This window comes from Pristis pectinata, chromosome 22, assembly GCF_009764475.1.
Source record: "Pristis pectinata isolate sPriPec2 chromosome 22, sPriPec2.1.pri, whole genome shotgun sequence".
Lineage (NCBI taxonomy): Eukaryota > Metazoa > Chordata > Chondrichthyes > Rhinopristiformes > Pristidae > Pristis > Pristis pectinata.
Genome location: NC_067426.1, coordinates 25798872 through 25819467, shown reverse-complemented (window position 1 = coordinate 25819467; position 20596 = coordinate 25798872). Strand labels below are relative to the sequence as shown.

Here is a 20596-nt window from a genome sequence, read left to right as displayed (position 1 = left end):
TGATGTGACTGATAGTGTACAGAGTGAAGAGTGAGCAGGAGACACACTTGCTGCCTGTGAGGAAAAGATTAAAAGACTGTTGGATGAACAGGCATAACCAAGGCATCTTGGAGCATGAAGCTATCCAGAGTGGGAATGAGAAACAGAACGACATTGTATCATTGGAGATGGGTCTGAGCTGGTGGACATGACACAACGTCACACATCACAATACATCTGGAGCACTTCATCATCTGTAGACATTTCGTAGCTGTCTGAAATTAAAAAAAAGAAAAAGGTGCATTCATACATTCATAGTTAAAAGATGGAGCACATAAGGGAGTAATATTTCAGCCTCGGCATATCATATTGCAGAGGTAATTATGGGATAAGATGGAAGCCGGATATGAAAGGAAGGATCAAATATGTGCATTCAGTCATCTTCAATTATCTGCAATTCTCTTCTGGTCTTGGGATCTGTAGTGGCTAAGGCCATGAACACATGCACTCTTTTCTCAATGCAGCAAAACCTCCAAGCACAGTAGGGCTACCCCACCAGCCCATTTCCAGTCTTTGGCTGCAAGTGAGATGGGAGAGTGAGCATTTGAGTACTTGTGCCTATTTTGGCATATATGATCATTAAAATGGTCCAGTGATTAATGAGTATTCTGAGGGTGAGGGTTGGATGTGTGTTGCTTGAACAAGGGTCAGTTTAGTTGTGCAGTTGTTGATTGTTTGCATCATTTATCATTTTACTTTGCAAAAACTGTCACACCGACGTTTAGCGTTTTGTTTCATTGTTGGTGTTATTTCAGGTTGAGTTGTCACTTGAATAAGTACAGATACTTTTCACAAGTTTGATCCAAACGATGAATTGTAGAAATCTGAAGTCTGCGTGGAGCATATCTCCACTCCACATTCTCTGCGACGGAACCAGCAATAATATAAATATTCATTGTGCTAAATGCCACTCTCTTGTATGTACATCCACAATGATTATGCAGAGAGAGAAAACACCCTCTCCAATTATACTTCTTATCAGGCCATCCTGAAACTGAGCAGATGATGACCTACTAGGATTAGACCCTTGTGGACTGATGCTGGTCAGAATATGTATTCCTGACACTAACACCCACCCTTCTGCCATGGAAGATGTGCAGACTGCCCATTAAATCATTGAGAGCTGCAGTGCATCTGTACTGACAAGAAAGTGGTAGAACTGGAGAAAATCAAACAAAAACTGCAGATGCTGGAAATCTGAAACAAAAACAGAAAACGCTGAGAAAACTCAGCAGGTGAGGCAGCAGCTGTGGAAAGAGAAACGGTCAACTTTTGGGGGTCTGAGAAGACCTGAAATGTTGACTAATTTTCTATCCACTGACGATGCTTGACCTTCGAAGCTGTTCCAGCATCTTGTGGTTTTGGAACTGGAGAAATCTGCTCTCACCTCTGACATATATTTGAAAACATATTTTCAGCTTTATGAGCTAACAAAATCACACTGACGTCGAAAAGCTGTCCTTTACATCCTCCTGTTTCAGCAGTTTATCCAGGACTCTTCCATCTTTACATTTTTGAAAACTGATGGCACTTAATACAAATGGCGCTGTTGGAACCTATGTTAATAACATTCAATGAAACAGATGCCAACGTGGAAGAATGTACCTGGGTCATGGGAATTGACCATGTGGGACTCTGGTATTCTGTTTATTTGCTGACCTTGCAAATCATAGTGGCAAATCCATATTGCAAAATATGACTAGAGTGAACTGCTTCGGTGTGTATTGATTTTAATCAGAAAATCAGGTTGAGTAAGTAATTTCAGAACAGACTGGGAGGTAGGGGCACATTTTTGTAATTTTACTGTGTCATCTTATGACAGACAAGATTTAAGGGCCAGGGTGTTTTGCTTTACTTGGTGAAACAGATTCACCTAAAAATCCAATACTTGATTCTGAGATTGCATTATTTTCTATGATAAGTTTTTTTTTACTCTGATTTAATTTACTATCTCATTCTATTTCTTCCTCTCGTTCTGGGCTAGGTGCAATATCCTTGTCTCCTAATAGCGAAGAAGCTGGATGAGCTAAATTGAAGTGTGTAAAATTGGACCAGCATAATACAAATGGCTCTAAATTAAGCCTATATTTAAATCAGGAGTTAGACTGAATTTCAGATGGATATATACATTTATTAGAATTTTTAGCTGCATGTGTGGCCAAAAATTCATCATTTTTATTGCAGGTGAAGTCTGAAGTACGTAAGTGCAGTTTGGAGGAAAAGTGAACTTGGCAAATTACTGAAGAGCTAGGAGAAGTGAAAACTGGAGGTGTCTTTTTGAATGAGTTTTGGGGATGTATATGCACCATGCCAGTGCATATTTACTTTTTGATTAGGCACATTTTCTGACAGTGTGAAATATTCTGTCAGTTTGAAGTTTTCTGTAATTTTAACTTTTGACCGAAGAATGAAAAATTTGGAAGCAAAATGGTCTCCAGGGCATAAGTACGACTTTGCAAAGTTCAGTCCCATTAATTCAAGATCTTCACATTCTATTTGTGAGCTGAAACCTTTTCAAATGCATTTTCAACAATCATACTGGTTCTAAAATCTACGTTCACAAGAAAGAACTAACTGTGATTTACGTAAATTCCATAGTTAGATAAGCCTTCTTTCTGATTTTATTTCAAGAAGTAACTTGTTCATTTAATGGAGTAACATTTGGAACCACAGTGGAAATGGGCACCCCACAGACTTGAAACAAAAATGTCCCATGTTTAATTGGATTTGACCGTTGTCAGCCCCACCCTCCGACTGATCTTTTTCAATTGGTTGCAATCTTCGTGCCTCATTGATTTGAATCATTCCAGTGACTTTTAGTTTCCATTTTTCTCAATCTGATTGGCTTTGATAGGTTCCAGTTCAGTCTTCTAAATATTGATAGCTACTGCAATCCGAGTAAAAGGCATTGATTTTTTTTCTGATGAAGTAAGGAGAAAGATTGATATATTGGCTTTCATTTGAAGCTGCAATAATGTAGATTATTGCCCTAAATTTTTTCCTCCATACATTGTGCTGATTTTTTTCATACTCGTCGTCAGCTTTCTTGGCAGAAACATGTAGCCTCATATTAAAGGTGTTTATTTTCTTTCTTGCAAAGTGTATATCAGGCCAGTTATAAAATAAAACTGATGGGATCAGTGGCAATGTCAACTTTTGTCAATGCAGACTAATGTTGGGTGTGGTGCAAATCTATTGGCAAGATCAGACTGACTTTTGCCAGCAGTCCTGATTGGAAATGCCAGCATCCAACCATTGAAGCTCCCAGACTTCTGCTTGAGCTTAAGAATTGTTCTGCTCTGATCTAGAGTTGTTAAAACACTATAGCATAGAGCACTAAAGCTTTCTAAAATGCTGGTACAGTCATGATGACCAACTCTTGAAAAAAAAACTTTGTTGGGGATATCTCTGTAAAATAGGACAGTTTCTCTATTTCAGGTAACTGAGACAAACTTCTGCAGATGTATTGTTGAAAGTATCCTGACTGGTTGCATCATGGTCTGGTACGACAATTTGAATGCACAGGAACGTAAGAAACTGCAGAGAGTAGTGGACTCAGCCCAATACATCACGGGCACATCCCTCCCCACCATTGGTAGTATCTACATGAGGTGTTGCCTCAAGAAGGCAGCATCTATCATCTAAGAGCCCCATCATCCAGTCCATGCCATCTTCTTGCAGCTACCATCAGGCAGGAGGTACAGAAGCATGAAGTCCCACACCACCAGTTTCGAGAACAGCTACTTCCCTTCAATCATTCGTTTCTCGAACCAACCAGTACAACCCTAATGACTACCTCAGTCCAGCAACACTCTGAACACTTTGCACTCCAAGGGACTTTGTGTTTTTGTTCCAATTGTATTCTTTCCTGTATAATTTTGATTAATTTATGTCTTTCTTGTGAATGTTGTGTATCTAATGATTTGTGCCTGTGATGCTGCTGCAAGTAAGTTTTTCATTGCACCTGTGCATACATGCACTTGTGCACATAACAATAAAACTCGACTTTGAGTTTGACTTTGAATCTCTCACAGCAATGTCACACAGCTGCAGTCAATTAGTTGTGCTCTGCAACTTCAGGAGCTAGTCCTTAAAGGGACATGCATATCACCCAGGGATACTGTTGCAACCTATAAAAAGTGATGTGTGTGGAGAGTGGTAAAACCAGAGGTAGGAAGTAAGGTAATGTGGATGCATCCCTATTCACTGACAGGAAGTGGAATTTTTAATGGATGAACCCACATTTGGGAGAGAGGACCTACATGCCCAGAGAATGTCCAACTTCACAGTAAGGTACTCCTGGCAGGAGGTTGGGAGGTTGCTCAGAAAAGCTCTGCAAGGATGGAACTCCTACATCTGTGTGACCATTGAGTGACTATCCTTAGTCTAAGCCTGGATAATCCAAGCCTGCTCTACCTCATTCTCTGGGTTGAAGAAAAAGTTGAGGAGATCTACTGTTGGTGAAAGTTTGGACAAATCTGTGCCTGCAGTCACATGGACCCCTGCCCGTACTGCCTCCAAGGTCTAACTTCCATCTCCATGCCATTCAGCAGGACCAAGGTTGGAAAGAGATTCATTGGCAGTAAGTTTTCAGTGCAGAAGTGTAATTAAATGTGCAAGGAAGGCTTGCTTACAAGTGTGAGTAGATTACAGACTGAGCATTGGGGCTGCAAGTTGTTGTGGAGCAGTCTGTCAAGCAATGTAGTTTGAACATCACTAGCCCTTTAAGTGCTGTCATTTAAGGGTAAAGAGTCTGAGTGAATTATGTTTTAATTAAGCAAGTTGGAAATATGCTGGAAGGCAAAAATAGACCTTGTTATATTACTGACATCATTGGGGCAAATTCCACACTATTTTTCATCAACTTTCAACCACTGAGTCTTTGTTTGCCTTTCCCAATTGATAATTTCTGTTTTGAAGTCACAATCAACATTCACTTACTGACTTGTTAGTTGTTAAACTGCTAATCAGTGAGATGCAATCAGCTCAAAAGTCTGCAAGGGTATTTAGTGGAATTGTAATTGAGATGAATTAACAAATTTACAGTGGTACAAATAAAACATTAGATTTATTTGGGCATATTTTAATGTAGATGACCATTTTTGACTATCACAATTGATATCACTGGCAAATTAGTTAATTAAAAATGCATTATTCACTGGGCTGTAATTTTATACAAAAGTTACAGCAAATTAAAGGTCATATTTTCAAGACATACATTTTATAAAAATCATAAAATATGTTTATTATTCTGCAGCTGATGATGGTTGTGGAGGGACCCTGCGAGGGCAAAGTGGGGTTATCTCAAGCCCTGGTTTTCCATCAGATTATGACAACAATGCAGACTGCACTTGGACTATTCTGGCTGAACCTGGTGATACCATTGCACTGGTCTTCACAGACTTTCAACTGGAAGATGGATATGACTTCTTGGAGGTCAGCGGAACGGAAGATTCATCAACATGGCAAGTATACAAATTTAGTATTAATAATGCTACTGGTTTTTATGTGATGTGGGAACTTTGCTTTGATCCTATGTGGTAAGGATACATGGAAACCTCAGTCCAACTCTACTGCCACTGAGGGGGGTTTATTTCCTGGTGATATTGCTCTTCACGATGGCTATTTGTTATCAGTGTTCTTACCCCACCAATCCTTTCTTCAATGTTGTCCTCTCCCAAATAAACCCTTGCAGAGTGCGTGCTGCAGGATCAACAACTCTGTAATTTAAAAAAAAATATTTATACAGCACGTTAACAGGCCCTTCCGGCCCAACGAGCCCGTGCTGCCCAATTATACCCATTTCTTCTGAAACCTCTAGTTGTGTTTTCAACACAGTCATTACAGAGTGCTGTGCATGGTTGAAGATATTCAACCTTTTTATTGAATGAAAATAAAGGGAAAATGGGGGGGGAAGTGCCTGCATTGCACAAATCAGTTGTAAAAGTTATGGGTTGCAGTTCCTTAATTAATCTGGAGTTGGAACCTGAACGTAATGTCAGTATATTTTAAAGGAACGGGGTCTGATGATTGCTTCCTCTTACAAGAAGAGATTGTCATTGATATAATAGTGGTGGTGATTATATTGCAATGGTTTGCTTCTGCATGTACATACAACTGTTGCCTTATTGAGCACATTACCAGCTGTATGGATTTTGCCACATTGTGGAAGAATGTTCTTTATTTGAAGGAATACCATGATTTAAAAGAATGTTTGTTGGCTTAAAATTGTTATCTACAAACAAAATATTTGCATGAAGTTTTTGGTATGTGTTTGACTACCTGACAAGAATTCAACTAGTTGATTTTTTTTCATTAATGTCTGACTGTAAGCTATTGAAGAATGCTTGTGGATATAATTTCCAGAAAGTGTCACTTGCATTTTGACAAGTGAAAAGAGAGAATGAATTATAAAGCATTTATATTGCACTTTATACTTGTAGGTAAATATACTGAACCAACCAATCTGGCTCCACAGATGGAAAGATTTAAACATCTCATTGTATTCCACTAGAGTTCACGATCTTTGTTGCAGAACTTGTAGTAAAGAATACAAAAGATTCCTCCTTTGTTTTATTGTAGGACAAATATTTGACATGGTGTGCTAAGGTAATATAATATTCTGAGATAAATTGAATGGTGTGGCACTCTTGGTAAAAGAAGGGAATATTGATGTAAATTCAACTATGTGAACTATTGGCAAGTCCAAGACTAGTGGTATTTTCTCAGAAATAATCTGCTTTGTTAGGCACAATATTTTATTAACCATTTTGGCAGATGATTTATGAAGATGTAACTAAAATTGTGGCCCAATTTTCTTCTTTTATGGACCATTTTAAGAAAGTAAATATGTATAAAGTATAATTGTTATAAGGTCCAAATGTCATGGTGGACAACAAAAAAAATGATGCCTCCAAATGGACAGATATAGTACCAATCATCTGAAAGTGAAAAATGAACTACAATTGTTGGAATTCTGAAATAAAACTAGGAATGATGGAAATTCTCAGCACATCAGGGAGCATCAATGAAGTGAGAACGGAACTATCGTTTCAGGTCGCCGGTCTTGTGTTGTGATGAATGGTCATCAGCCTGAAATGTTAATTCTGTTTGTTACTCACCTGATGGTATTTGGCCAGCTGAGTATTTCCAGTATTTTAAGTTTTATTTCACTTATAATATCAATGTTTGCTCATGGAAGGTTCTTGTACATTAAAAATAAAAAGCAAAAATGCTTGGACAATTGCAGGATCTAGGCACTGTTGGCAGGACAAGCATTTATCACTCGTTCTTATTTGCCCTTGAAAAGCTGGTAATGAGCCGCCTCCTTGAACCCTTGCATTCCTTCTCATGAAGGTACATGCACTATATTGTTTGGGAGGAGGTTCCAGTACTCGGACGAGCAATGACCAAGTAGCAGTGATATACAGGGGTCCCTGGGTACATAAGGGTTCTGTTCTTGAGAACTGTCCACAAATTGAATTTTCCATAAGTCAGAAATGGACAATTTCCCCCCAAATCGTGATATGAAATCCTTAGCCTCGACAGCCCTTGGGGACTGACTGGGAAAGGTCAGCACAGGTGATGGGAGTTGTTACCAGCAAGTGAACTTGACAAATGAACTTGTCTGAATGCAGCCTGGGTGGAGTGAAAGGGGAAGCTGATCTGCTCATCAGCAAGTAAACTACTGGCAGATTAATAAAAGAAAGTGTGCACGAATGAGAGGTGGCTTAAGGTTTGTAGCGTTTGATTTTACGTGAAGAAAGGTTTTGAGAAGGAATTGGCTTTTTCCATGGATGATCTCTGTATTGATTTCTGCATTGTTTTCTGGTAAAGGGATTCGAGTACTGTAGCCAAGAACGGAGTCTGAGAATTTGCTTAAAATTGGATTTTCCTAAGTCGGATCTTCTGTGACTCAAACACCCCCTGTATTTCCAGATCAGAGTGGTGTGTGACTTGGAGAAGAATGTTCATGTGCTTAAAGCCCTTAAGTTGAATTGATCCTCAATTTATATGAGGACCTGCAGTTCATGAGTTGTTTATTCTTTGCTTTTTGCAATTACTGTAAAATCTGCAGTATATTTGTTCTTCTAATCTAAATAAATACTTTTTATCAGTAAAGCGTGTGCCATGACCCTCTCTTTTGCCTCCCTCCACTCCATTTAAGGCATCTGATTGGAATTGATTAATGCTCAAATAATCCTTCTCACTTTAAATTGTGTGATTTTAGAATAAAATGCTTTTTAAATTCCATAGAATGAACTTTGTGGTTATGATTTGTAACAAAAAGAAAACAACACATGCCATGTGTTTAAGGTAAATATAAACATTTTACATTTTTCAGTTGGTAAAGTTTGTATTCTGTGAAACTACTCAATCAGACTTCAGATATTAGGCTGTTGAAGGCTTTGTTTTACCAGCAGGACATTCTTTGTGTAGGGTTTTTAATCATTGGTTCTTTTGTGCAAGAGTATTCAGACTGTTGTCTGATTTTACTGCTAATTTCCAGATAATATTGGAAAACAATTGTCAAACATCTTGTGCATGCTGTGTTCAAATGATTATTAAATCTCAGGCACAATGAAAGGACGTTAAGATGTGGTCAAGGGGACCGAGTGGACAGAAGGTATTATATTTAAAACCCATTGGATATCTTCAATGCACCTCGAATCACATCAATGACAAATTAATAAGAGCATGGATTGAAAGACTGTGTTGTATCTTGACATTCTTCACATGATTATGCTTATTAATGCTTTTCTCTCTGAAAATGAGTTCCATAGAAGCCGTGCAGCATTTGCTTGAACAAGCTCTTTGAAACAAACTGTCCTTTCCATCTCTTGCGAGATGCATTTGCTCATTCATATGTGCTGGATATTGCATCACACATATGCCTATATAAAGTGTTCGACTGAAGTTGGCCAAGTCTTATCTGAACAGTGCTTCCTGTAGAAAGAAATTAGTAGAGTTTGATTAGCCAGTTTAACATTGTAATTCCAAATTGCAGTATCTAAAGTGCATTCTGTGTGTCAGTGCTGATGCATAGATTATCTTGGGAGTGTGCATTGAATGCAAACTTTATCTTCAGTTCAAGACTTACTTCAAGACCCTCATTCAGCTGAGGTTGTGTGTGCTCAGAGTTCTTTTACATTCTGGTAGATTTGCTTTGGATTATAATTTCTACTGTTACAATGATTTACTGTTGAGAATGTTGAAAGGTTAAAGATTATTGATCAGTATTTCTGTATTGCTAGTCTATTTAGTTCTCATGAATGAATTGGCAGGAATTCATTGAAGCAGCTGGGTAGTGCTGAAAGCCAGCTAGCAGTTCCACAGAGAGCTACTGGCCAACCGCAGTCTGTGCATTAGTGCATTCTTGATTTTTTTTTGGCTTCTGTGGAAGCACAGAGCACTCATCTGACTTCTTGCTCCATCTCTGGACTTGTCACTGAACATGGGGGTGTTTCATAACCTGGCAAGTCGAGTAGCTGGAGACACTTTACATCTACCGTCAGCTGTATGCCAGTCAAAGCTGACACGTCCAACACATACCCATTCATTTGGATGGGGTTGAATGACTGGGTACGAGTTGGCTGCATTAAAAGAGTAAACAAGGGTAGATGGTGCATTGCTTTTCTTTCAAATTAATATTGATGTTGCTCATTAATTAACATTCTAATTTAATATCCTATTCATTCTTTTAGTTACTTTTTCAATTGTTTCTGTCTCTGCTTTTTGGAAATATTTGGAATCGGTGTAAAAGCATTCTGACGACTTGATCTATGGACGAGGCCTTACAATTACAAAGTTTAAAAGGCATTTGGACAGGTACTCGGATAGGAAGGAGATACAAGCCTATTGCAGCCAAAGGGATTAGTGTAGATGGGCATCACAGTCAGCATGGATGAGGTGGGCCAAGAGAGCCTGTTTCTGCGTGAGATGGTTCCAGTTTCTGCCACCACGGGTCTGGTTGCTGCTTGCAGCCTATTCTGGCTCACAGGATAACCACAGTAGCAACATCAACTGGACATTAGCAGCCACTTGGGAATAAAAGGGAAGCGTGACTATGGGGCTAGCCCGAGAGTTGTGAGCGAGGGAGTGGTGATGTGGCAGTAAGAATTGGGTCCAGTGTGATCCAGCCTGCTATGATTTGCAATCTTAGTAACCTTGATGTACTAAAGGCCAAAAGTAGATGTGAATAAATTATAACATTAACTGCAGTTAAGATGTATAACAATAATATTGTGCTGTGCATCTCCTCTGCAACCCCCATCTCCTCTCTGCTTCTTGTGGCAGGCTTCCGTAGGGATTTTAAGGGCTGATGTTCTTCTCTGATTGCTATGGAACCAAGTAGTAGAAGCTACATTACAATGATATTGATCTCATCAGGTTCCACATAAGGCCCAGTTCAACACATCGGTTTGGATGGAAACCACGTTTACACTGTTGAAAGCTTGTTTATAACCAATTTTTCGGTCTTTGTGTGGGATCAAATTTAGCAGGGCACACAATTTCACTAAAAAACGTGAAATCCAATTACCAGGCAGAAGTGTGCTGTGAAAAATCAGCTGATTTAATTGATAAAAAGAAATAACTATGACAGTTATGTTGAAAGAATATTGTAAAGCAGCCCTGTGATTGGCTGGCGATCAACTCTGGAATCACAGATTGACACATTATTGAAGGTTACTCAATTTCTTTTCTATGAAAGTACCATCTAATTAATCCAGCAACCTGCATTTTACCCAATAAACTTAATCTTTTCATTTCAATTTTTTATCCATATATGTATGTTGTGATTGACTCTGCTTCCCTTGTATATTAAAGGCATGCATTCCTGATCATGTTTGCTTAAAAATTGGATCACATGGAACCACATTTCTGCACAAGTTGTGATTCAGCTTTGAAGTAAAATTGAATTTTAAGTGAAAACTGAAGCTCTTTTGCAAGTTAAATGGTGGATTTTTTTTTCTCTCTTCTGGATTGTCCATGTGACTAATATGTCGACGTATGGAGAAACCTAGACATGCACAGCCAGACAATACGCACATGGACAACCTCATTCCTATGATTTTCCTGCAGATTGCACGTTCTGTGGCACAGCTAGTAGAGCTGCTGGCTCACGGTACCAGAGACCACTGTTCAATCCTGAACTCGGGTGCTGTCTGTGTGAAGTTTGTATGTTCTCCCCTTGTGACCATGTGGGTTTCCTCCAGGTGACCTGGTTTCCTCTGATATCCCAAAGACATGCAGCTTTGTCAGTTAATTGGTCACTTTTAAACTCCCCCTAGTATGCAGGTGAGTGGTAGAATCTGGGAGGGAGCTGAAGAGAATGTTGGGAGAATAAAAATGGGACTAATAAAGGATTAGTATGAAATGGTTGGTGCAGACTCCTTGGGCTGAAGGGCCTGTTTTGTGATGTATCTCTCTATAACTCCATGGCACTCATTCAGATGTATGCCTTTACAGCTTGTGTGAGGTCTGCTCCAGTGGAATCCGGTGCTGGGAGCCTTTCATCTACCTCAGGAACCTCGGCATCATGGATATGCCCGTGTCTTTCCTGAGCCCAGCTCCAAATCTGGAATGCTCAGCCCTGATCTTGATCCTTCTCGAATTATGCTCAGCCACTAAAATACTCCTCCTCCATCCCTGGCTACTGACTGTTTACCCACCCTTGAGCCCTCCTTTCCCTTTGTTTCCCAGGACCTCTTCCTTCCCCCTCCTGTCCCCACCTTGCATGGGTTCCAGATTTGTCTAATCTCCTTTTTGTGCTCCTCAGTGGTGGGAAAGCCTTTCTCTATATAGAGCCTGCTCAGTAGAATTGACATTTGTTAGTCTGCCACATGTTGTCCCATTAACATTCCTTGCTTGTTTCATTCGGCTTTTAAACCACTGGATTCTCTAAAACAAAAATGTTTTCCTCATCTCTGTCTTTTTCTTGGATGGTTTTATACTCTCATCAGTGGAAACAGATTATCATTATTTGCTCGATCAAGCTCATTAAGATCTCTTAATTTTTTTTTGCTCTAAGTGCAACAATCCCCACATCTTTAATCAATGGACATGTGCAGTTGCTCTTTCCTGCTACAGCTCCTATTATTTTCCTCTGCACCTTCTTCAATGCCCTGGTATCTTTTAACAAAGCACAGTCCTTTGAATTGGTTTCGAGACTCTCTTGCTGAGTCACTAAATAAGTATAGGAAAAAAAATATACTACTAGAAGCATAAGGTATCAAGGGCTGTTGGGGAATATAGTTTGGAGATTGATAATCAGCCATGATTGTATTGGTTTATTATTGTCACTTATACCGAGGTACAGTGGAAAAACTTGTCTTGCATACTGTTCATAGAGATCAATTCATTACACAGTGCGTTGAGGTAGTACAGGGTAAAACAATAACAGTACAGAGTAAAGTGTCACAGCTACAGAGGAAGTGCTGTGCAGGTAGACAATAAGGAGCAAGGTGATAACAAGGTATATTGTGAGGGCAAGAGTCCACCTCCTCATATAAGGGATCCATTAACTAGTCTTATCACAATGGAATAGAAGCTGTCCTTTAGCCTGGTAGTATGTGCCTTCAAGCTCCTGTATATTCTGCCTGATGGGAGAGGGGAGAAGAGAGAGTGACCTGGGTGGGTGGGGTCTTTGATTATGCTGGCTGCTTCACCAAGGCAGTGAGAGGTAAAGACAGAGTCCATGGAGGGGAGGCTGGTTTCCTTGATGTGCTGGGCTGTGTCCACAGCTCTCTGCAGTTTCTTGCAGAATCTTGCTATTATTGAATAGCAGAATGGGTTCCAAGGATTGAACGGCTTATTCCTGTTTACATAAGGGCAAAAAAGAGACTGTGAAAAGTTGTCAAAACTTCCTTGCTCTTATATCTTCTACAAACAATTGGAAAACAATGATTATTTTTTGATTTTAATACTTATTTCCTGATGATATCATTTTCTGATTCCAATACACAATGGAGAAATGGCATTTACTCAATGGGCCAAATGTCTCCTCCTATATCAAAAGAAAATATGAGGATGGCCTCTGATTTTCGCAGAAAATGTTCGTGTAATTCCGGGGTTGGAAACAGTCAGTCTAAAGTTGCCACAGAACCATCAGCCTAGAATTAGCTGTGAACCAATGAATAATGATCATGCTGAACTTTTCTGGATGTCCCCATGAGAAGTTGCTGCAAGCTGCCAGCCAGATCTGCAGCCACACCTGTGCAGAGCCTTTCTGCTTACGAATTGTATAATACCGGGAGGGATGCCAGAGCAGCCCCTGCTCGGGGAAACTGCTGAAGAAAACCTTTCCGGCCAGTTCCATCATGTCCCTGTTGTTTCTAATTGATGAAAGTGACAATTTTCTAAAACCAAAACTATCAAAATTAAACTATTGCAATTGGTTTAAATGTAATTTGAAAAAAAACACACTTGAAAACATTGTAACATTTAAACAAGTCACATGTAACTAATCTAAAATTAATTAATCCACTATTACTGTTGTTCTACTTTGAATTTGCCGTCAATGAGAACACCGTTACAGGTAGTTTCCCCTCGAAGTTACACGTTATCCTGACCTGTTCTTTCATTGTCGTTGGGTCTAACTCCTGGAATTCCATGCCCCACAGTGTTGTGGAGCACCTTCACTAGAAGAATGGAAGCAATCCAAGAGGATAGCTCACCACCAGCTTCTCAAGGGCATTTGGAGAAAGTTGATAAATTCTGAGGTTGTCAACAATATTTGTATGCCAGACATGAATAAATATAAAATAGAACTCCCTGCACCAGGCTCAGGTTGTCTAGTAACTACAAGAACTCCATGTTCCATGAAGAGTGGAGCATTATAAGGACCACATTCATGTACTTGTGTAAAAGTAATGAGTTTGCTGACGTGAACGGGGAAATATCTATTGCTCTGCATTGAACTGACAGCACTTCTCTACAAAATTCGGCCATCGTGCAGTTTTGCTTACTGGGGAGAGCTTTCGATAATTTGATTTGATATCAATTATGTCACTCTTGCTTTTAATTTTAGAGATAATAGGATAATGAAGTCTGGTTATCTATATTCCCTATTATCTCGGCAAATATTTGCAAGAGTCAGAAAACCAATGGATGATTCTTTTGGAAGTCGTGTGAAGGAACAGCACTCTGATAAATGATCCATTTAGAATGATGTACCTTTCACACAATTTCTTTTCAAATCTTTTGAACGCTGAAGATTAACTGATCAGAAGACTTTAAGCTAAACAGCTACAAAGAAATGGCTTGTCCAACAAATCCATTTCCCTGAAAGGTTGATCACTGCTCCTTGTCTTTGTGGAAACTTGATTAGCTGCACATTTCCATTTCCTGTCAGCACATTAAACATAAGCATCTTTACACTTCAACTCTGGTTAGAACATAAAAAACAGGAGCAGGAGTAGGCCAGTCTGCCACTTGAGCCTTCTCCACCAGTAAATAAGGTCACGGCCTCAACACAGCTTTCCTGCTCGCGCGCTCTCCCTGTTGATTTCCTTGTCATTTCAATGTCGGTCACTGTCTGCTGTGAATATATTCGATAACTGCCTCCACAGCTCTCCAGGATAGAGACTTCCCAACATTTGCAACACTCTGAGAGAAGAGTGACCTCTTACTCTGAAACTACATCCCCACGCTCATTCCAGGTAACCCTGCTGGGGGAAACATCCTCGGCATCCATCTTGTCAATTATCCTCAGAATCCTGGAAAACAAATAAAACTGTAGATTCTGAAGCAAAAACAGATGCTGGAAGAACTCAACCAGTCAATCAGCATCTGTGGAAGAGAACCCAGTCAAAGTTTCAGATCAATGACCCTTTCTCTAAACTGGGAGAGAGTGGAGGGTTCACAGTCTACAAAGCAGAACTGGAAGGAGGGGTGAAGTGTAAGACAACTCCCATCTTCCAGCACTTTCCCACGTAACTGGAGGAGATGCAGCACCTGGAGATGTGAGTCTGCAGATGTTGGAATCTAGAACAACAAACAGTCCGCTGGAGGAACTCAGCTGGTTGAGCCGCAGCTGTAGGAAGAAAGGAATTGTTGACCTTTCGGATCGAAAACCTGCATCAGGACTAATAATGGAGAGGGGAGAGCAGTGAGACGGGCCAGTGATGATTGGCGGATCGAGGATTGGTTTAGGATGGCGGGCTGATCAAGCCAGGTAGGGGAGGGGGCAGCGTGGATCTGAGAGACAGACAAGTGGATGATGGATGGGGGGGGAAGGGGAGGATGAAGGTGGAGGCAGCTATGTGGGTGATAAGCAGGAACTTGCTGGAGTTGACGATAAAGGTGAAAATGCGAACCATTGGGGGAGAGGTGAAGGGCAGGTGGAACCAGAACCAGATGGGGTGGGGAGTGGTTAGGAAATGTGTGCGGAGAAGGTGGATGGAACCAGGAGGGAGACACAACACCTGTCCCTTCACCTCAGCATCCAACCATGCAGGGACCCATAAGATCATTTCAGGTGAAGCAGTGATTCACTTGCACTGTTTTCAAATCTAGTCTGCTGCGTTCACGATGTGGTCTCCTCTGCACTGGAGAAGCTCAACACAGATCGGGTGATCACTTTGCGGGACATCTCCAGTCAGTCCACAGGGTTAGGGTTGATCTTGAGCTTGAAGCTTCCTGTCGCATGACACTCTGATTCTCAATCACACTCCCATTCCAACCTGTCTGCGGCTTCCTCCACTGCCATAGTGAGGCCCAACACAAACCAGAAAAACAATATCTTATCTTCTGTTGGTGCACTTTGCAACCTTCTGGAATGAACATCGAACTTTCAAACTTCAGGTAAACTGCTCACTCGTCAATTTCTATTATCATATGTCCCTTTCTCACCCTATTTGTTTTAATGCCTCGCTAATATTCAGCACTGGTGCTCCTTTTCACCTGATCTGTCTCAGCCTATCTCTATGCACCTTACACCTCACACCTCCTTCCAGCTCTGCTTTGAAAACTGTACATTCTGCACTCTTCTCCCAGTTCTGAGGAAGGGTCCCTGACTCAAAACATCACTGGGTTTTGTATTTCCACTGATGCTGCTTGACTGGCAGAGTTTTTCCAGCGTTTCTGTCTTCTCCTGAGAATTTTGTTTGTTTCAGCAAGATCACCTCTCATTCTTCTAAATGCCAATAAATTTCAGCCTAGTTTGGTCAATTGTTTTGCATATGTCGACTGCTTTATCGCAGGATGAACTGATGAACTTTCTCTGTACTACTACCAATGCAAACATACAATGATAGAGACCAATATGCAATATTCTAGGTGCAGTCTCACCAGCACCCTGTAAAGTTGCTTCAAGGCTTTGCCCTAATTGTTCTCAAAACTTGCTCACACATCTATATTTGTATCATTATCAAACTTGGCTTCAGTGTACACAGTTGTTTCAAGTAAGTCATTTATACAGATTATAAATAGTCAAAGCCCAGCACTGCTCCCTGTGGCACTCGACTAGATACTGAATGTCGGTATGAAAATGACCCACTTATCCTGTCTCTAGTTTTCTTTGTTCATTAGCCACTGGCCTTTCCTTGTGAGTATGTTACCCCCAACCCCATCTACTCTTACCTCGTGCATTAGCACCTGATTAAATACCATCTGGAAATTTACTGGTTCCCCTTTATCGATCCTATTTGTTACATGCGAGTTATCTGAGATCAAAGTAAAGATCAGTAATTTGGTATGATCCAGTGAAGACATTGTTAATTAGAAATGTATCTCCAACAGCAATAACTGTATTGTACTCATTGCAGATGATACTAAAATAGGTGGTGGTGTAGCTAGTGTAGAAGGTTATGAAAAATTACAGGGGGATCTTGATCAGCTGGGTTTGTGGGCTGAGGATTGGCATATGGATTTCTATCCAGATAAATGTGAGGTATTGCATTCAGGAGATCAAACCAGGGTAGGACTTGTACGGTGAATGGTCAGACTCTAGGGAGTGTTATGTTACAGAGGGACTGAGGAGTGCAAGTGCATAATTCACTGAAAGCGGCGTCACAGGTCGATAGGGTGGTGAAGAAATTGTTTGGCACGCTAGCCTTCATTGACTATAGGAGCTGGGAAGTTATGTTGCAGTTATATAAGAATTTGGTGAGGATGCACTTGGAGTACTGTTCAGTTTTGGTCATCCTGTTATAAAGAAGATGTCATTAAACTAGAAACAGCGCAGAAAAGATTTACCAGGATGTTGCATGGACTTGGCTTGAGTAACAAGGAGAGGTTACGTAGACTAGGTTTTTATTCCCTGGAACGTAGGAGATTGAGGGGTGACCTGAGAGGTGTATAAGATAATGAGGGGCATAGACAGGGTGAAAGCACATAGTCTTCTTCTCAGGGAGGGGGGGGGTACTGAAAACGAGGGCATAGGTTTAAGATCAGAGGCGAGAGATTTCAAAGGGACATCAGGAGCAACTTCTTCACGCAAAGGGTGGTGCATATTTGGAATGAGCTGCTAGAAATGGCGGTTGAGGCGGGCACATTAGCAATATTTAAAAGCCATCTAGATAAGTATATGGATAGGAGAGATTCAGAGGGCTATGGGCCAAACGTGGGCACGTGGGACGATCTCACTGGGCAACAAAGTCGGCATGGACCAGTTGGGCTGAAGGGCCTGTTTCCATGCTGTATGATTCTACCTCCAAAGTTCCTTGACTTCAATCAAATTGAATTTCAAACACAGTGCACAATGTGCCCATGTGAACATTTTCATCAGTGTGATTTGTGGACTCGTTTTTGTTGAGTATGTGCCAATGGTCACAACTCAGTCAATGAGGCATCAATAAATAGGCGAAAGAAAGAATTGAATGGTGACCCGAAAAACGAAGATGGCAAGCAACATTTGAGGAGAGGAAACATCAGTGTTAACGTTTCAGGTCAATGACCTTGCATTCGTACTGAGAACTTGTTTTTTTTTCCCCCTCTCCTTTCACTCACCCTGTCTGACTAGTTGATTGTTTATAGCACCTCTTTTTTATTTCAGATTTCCTTCATTTACTGTATTTTGATTTTGGAGAAGTGAATATCAGAATTGTGGAAAATAAAGGCAAATGAATTAAGAAATATAAAATTGAATTGAGTTAATGTATAGAAAGGTAGAGGAGTTAAAATAGCAATAATAAGGAGACTGGGTTGGATAGTAGGATTAAATAAAAATGAAAATTAAAAATTAGCATTTACTGTTGACTGAAAGAAAAAAAAAACTAAGTGCAGTCAGAAGTATAAAATGAATCTTCAATTTTGATAATGCTTGGACATTGAGGTTTCAGAATAGATTTGCTGGGGTGCATTGAGTTTTATGGATTAGTTTCCACTTATCTTCCTATCTATGGCTTTCACTAAAAGTTGGGTAAATTTATGAGAGTGGAAATTTTTCTTTGAAAACTCAGCGGTGGTTCTGGTTAATTTGAACTAATTAATTACAAGCAGCTTTCCATTTCTGGGCATGTTATTTGGCGGTGTTGGAGGCAGTAGTCCCTTGATTTGTGGACAGTCTCCACCACAGATTTATGAAAGAGATCTAAGATGATTCAAGTGTACAGCACTGGAGAAACAACCCTATCTGAGAAGCCTATCCTGGCAGGCAGTGGGGTTCTTTCCCTTTTCTTCCTCCTCACTCTCCTTTCAGCTTGGAGAGAAAGTCATTTTGAATCAGTCCATGGCCTAATGTTGGATGTCGCACCATTGAGACCAACTCATTGCTTGTTTCTCCCAGCTTGTGCTGCCTATGGTCATTTTCCTGAGGTACTTTTTTCATGTCTTCATAATGATTCTTCTGACCACCATTGTGTCCCTGAACATGGGTAAACTGAGAGCAGAGAAGTAATTTGGGTGGATTAGATTCTGACATCTGTAAACAATATCTGATGCAGTGGACTTGTCTTAATTCTGATAACATTGCCTTCCATGAAGATGCTGGCATTAGTGTGGCGATCTTCCTGTTTAAAGTGAAGGACCTTCCTAAGGCATTGTTAGTGGTATCTCTTCAGAATCATGAGGAGTTCTCAGTAAATCTCTCAGATTTTGGCTATGTAAAGGGATGTAGGAATGAAAACAACATTAGAGACCTGGATCTTGATATCCCAAAGGAAGCTATTGTGCACTGGATCCTGTCACAGTAATGTTACTAGTTTGGGTACAGGGGTAACAGAAGGGCTCAACTGTCCCCAGCGTGTGTCCCTTGATGGTGATTTGTAGTGGACCAGTAACAATGGATGAAACCAGTCGGTAGGGCTTCCTGATCTTCCAGTTGCTAAGTGAGAGTCTGAAGAGTGGTTTGTGCAAAACGATCTAATCTGGACTGAAGGTCATTCTCAGCATGCTTTGATGATCAATATTGAATGCTTTAAAGACTCAAGTCTTCAGGTTACTACCATCAGAGAGGAGGTACAGGAGCCTGAAGACCCACACTCAACATTTCAGGAACAGCTTCTTCCCCTCTGCCATCAGATTTCTGAATGGTCCACGAACACTACCTCATTACTCCTCTTTTGCACTATTTATTTATTTTGTAAGTTATGTCTTTGTCTTGCACTGTACTGCTGCCACAAAATAACAAATTTCATGACCTATGTCAGTGATGATAAACCTAATTCTGATTCCGATTGAGCCATCAATCCGTTCTGTTGCATTGTCACTTGGTTAAATGGAGGTAAAAGGACAAATAAAAAAAATATTTATAGATATGTCAGAATTAGTCAATTAATAATGTGCATAGAAGAATGACAATCCGATGTTGAAGTTAAATGTTTTAAAAGCATGATTAAAATACTGCACAACCTAGCATGAACAACAGAAATGTAGCATAATATTCATCTTTTGGGCAGTATTGGTCAGCTGTTGTATACATCAGGTTGGCTCAGCACTCAGTTATAATCGTTGTTTGATTTTACTTTTCGTTGACTTCAGTGGAGAGAAAACTCAAGCTGGTGGATGGTAGATTGCTTTGTCCTGTTTTTCAGCTCCAGTAAAGTTGCATTAGCCTTCCTGTGCCCACTCTCTCTCCATGGAGAGCAAAGTGAATGCATTTCCTGCACATGTTTAACATTATTCCATATTAATACCTTTGTCACTAGGGAAACTGTACAATGGTATGTCCTGTGGAATGTTTCTACACATTTTTCAATGCAAAACTGGTTATGAGTTGTTGATGAACTAAAATATTTAATATCTAATGTAGGACTTTAACATTTTATTTACAAAATTTCATTTATAGGACTAGATGATTAAACAACTTTTTTTTTCTTATACCCTCTCTGTACCTTCACTATATTTTTTCCAAAAGCTGAAGCTTTGTCTCAAGTGAGTGATAATCGGCTGAAGTCATTAATAATACTCAGTGTGTGCATTGTTGTCCCAGGAAAAGCACTGTCGTTCACAATAACTGAATGTGAGGGACTGGCTGAACTCTTTGAACCAAGGTTGTGCTGAAAGCTTCGTGTGTTCAAACTGCCTAGGAGGACACAGCAATTATGCTGGGGAGCCTTGGAGAAAGATGAAGCTACTCCTGAGGCTGGAGTTGCATGTACTGTAATTCTAAGCTGTA

The 20596-nt window shown here is 40.2% G+C and overlaps 1 protein-coding gene across 1 annotated transcript in view; it reads left to right on the top strand.

Annotated features, from left to right (window-relative positions):
• The window catches only part of LOC127581617 (CUB and sushi domain-containing protein 1-like), a 1418367-nt gene that overhangs the window by 574893 nt on the left and 822878 nt on the right, over window positions 1-20596 (top strand). The window contains 1 exon segment of the mRNA XM_052036133.1: window positions 5297-5504. Coding sequence (XP_051892093.1) covers window positions 5297-5504 — 208 coding nt within the window.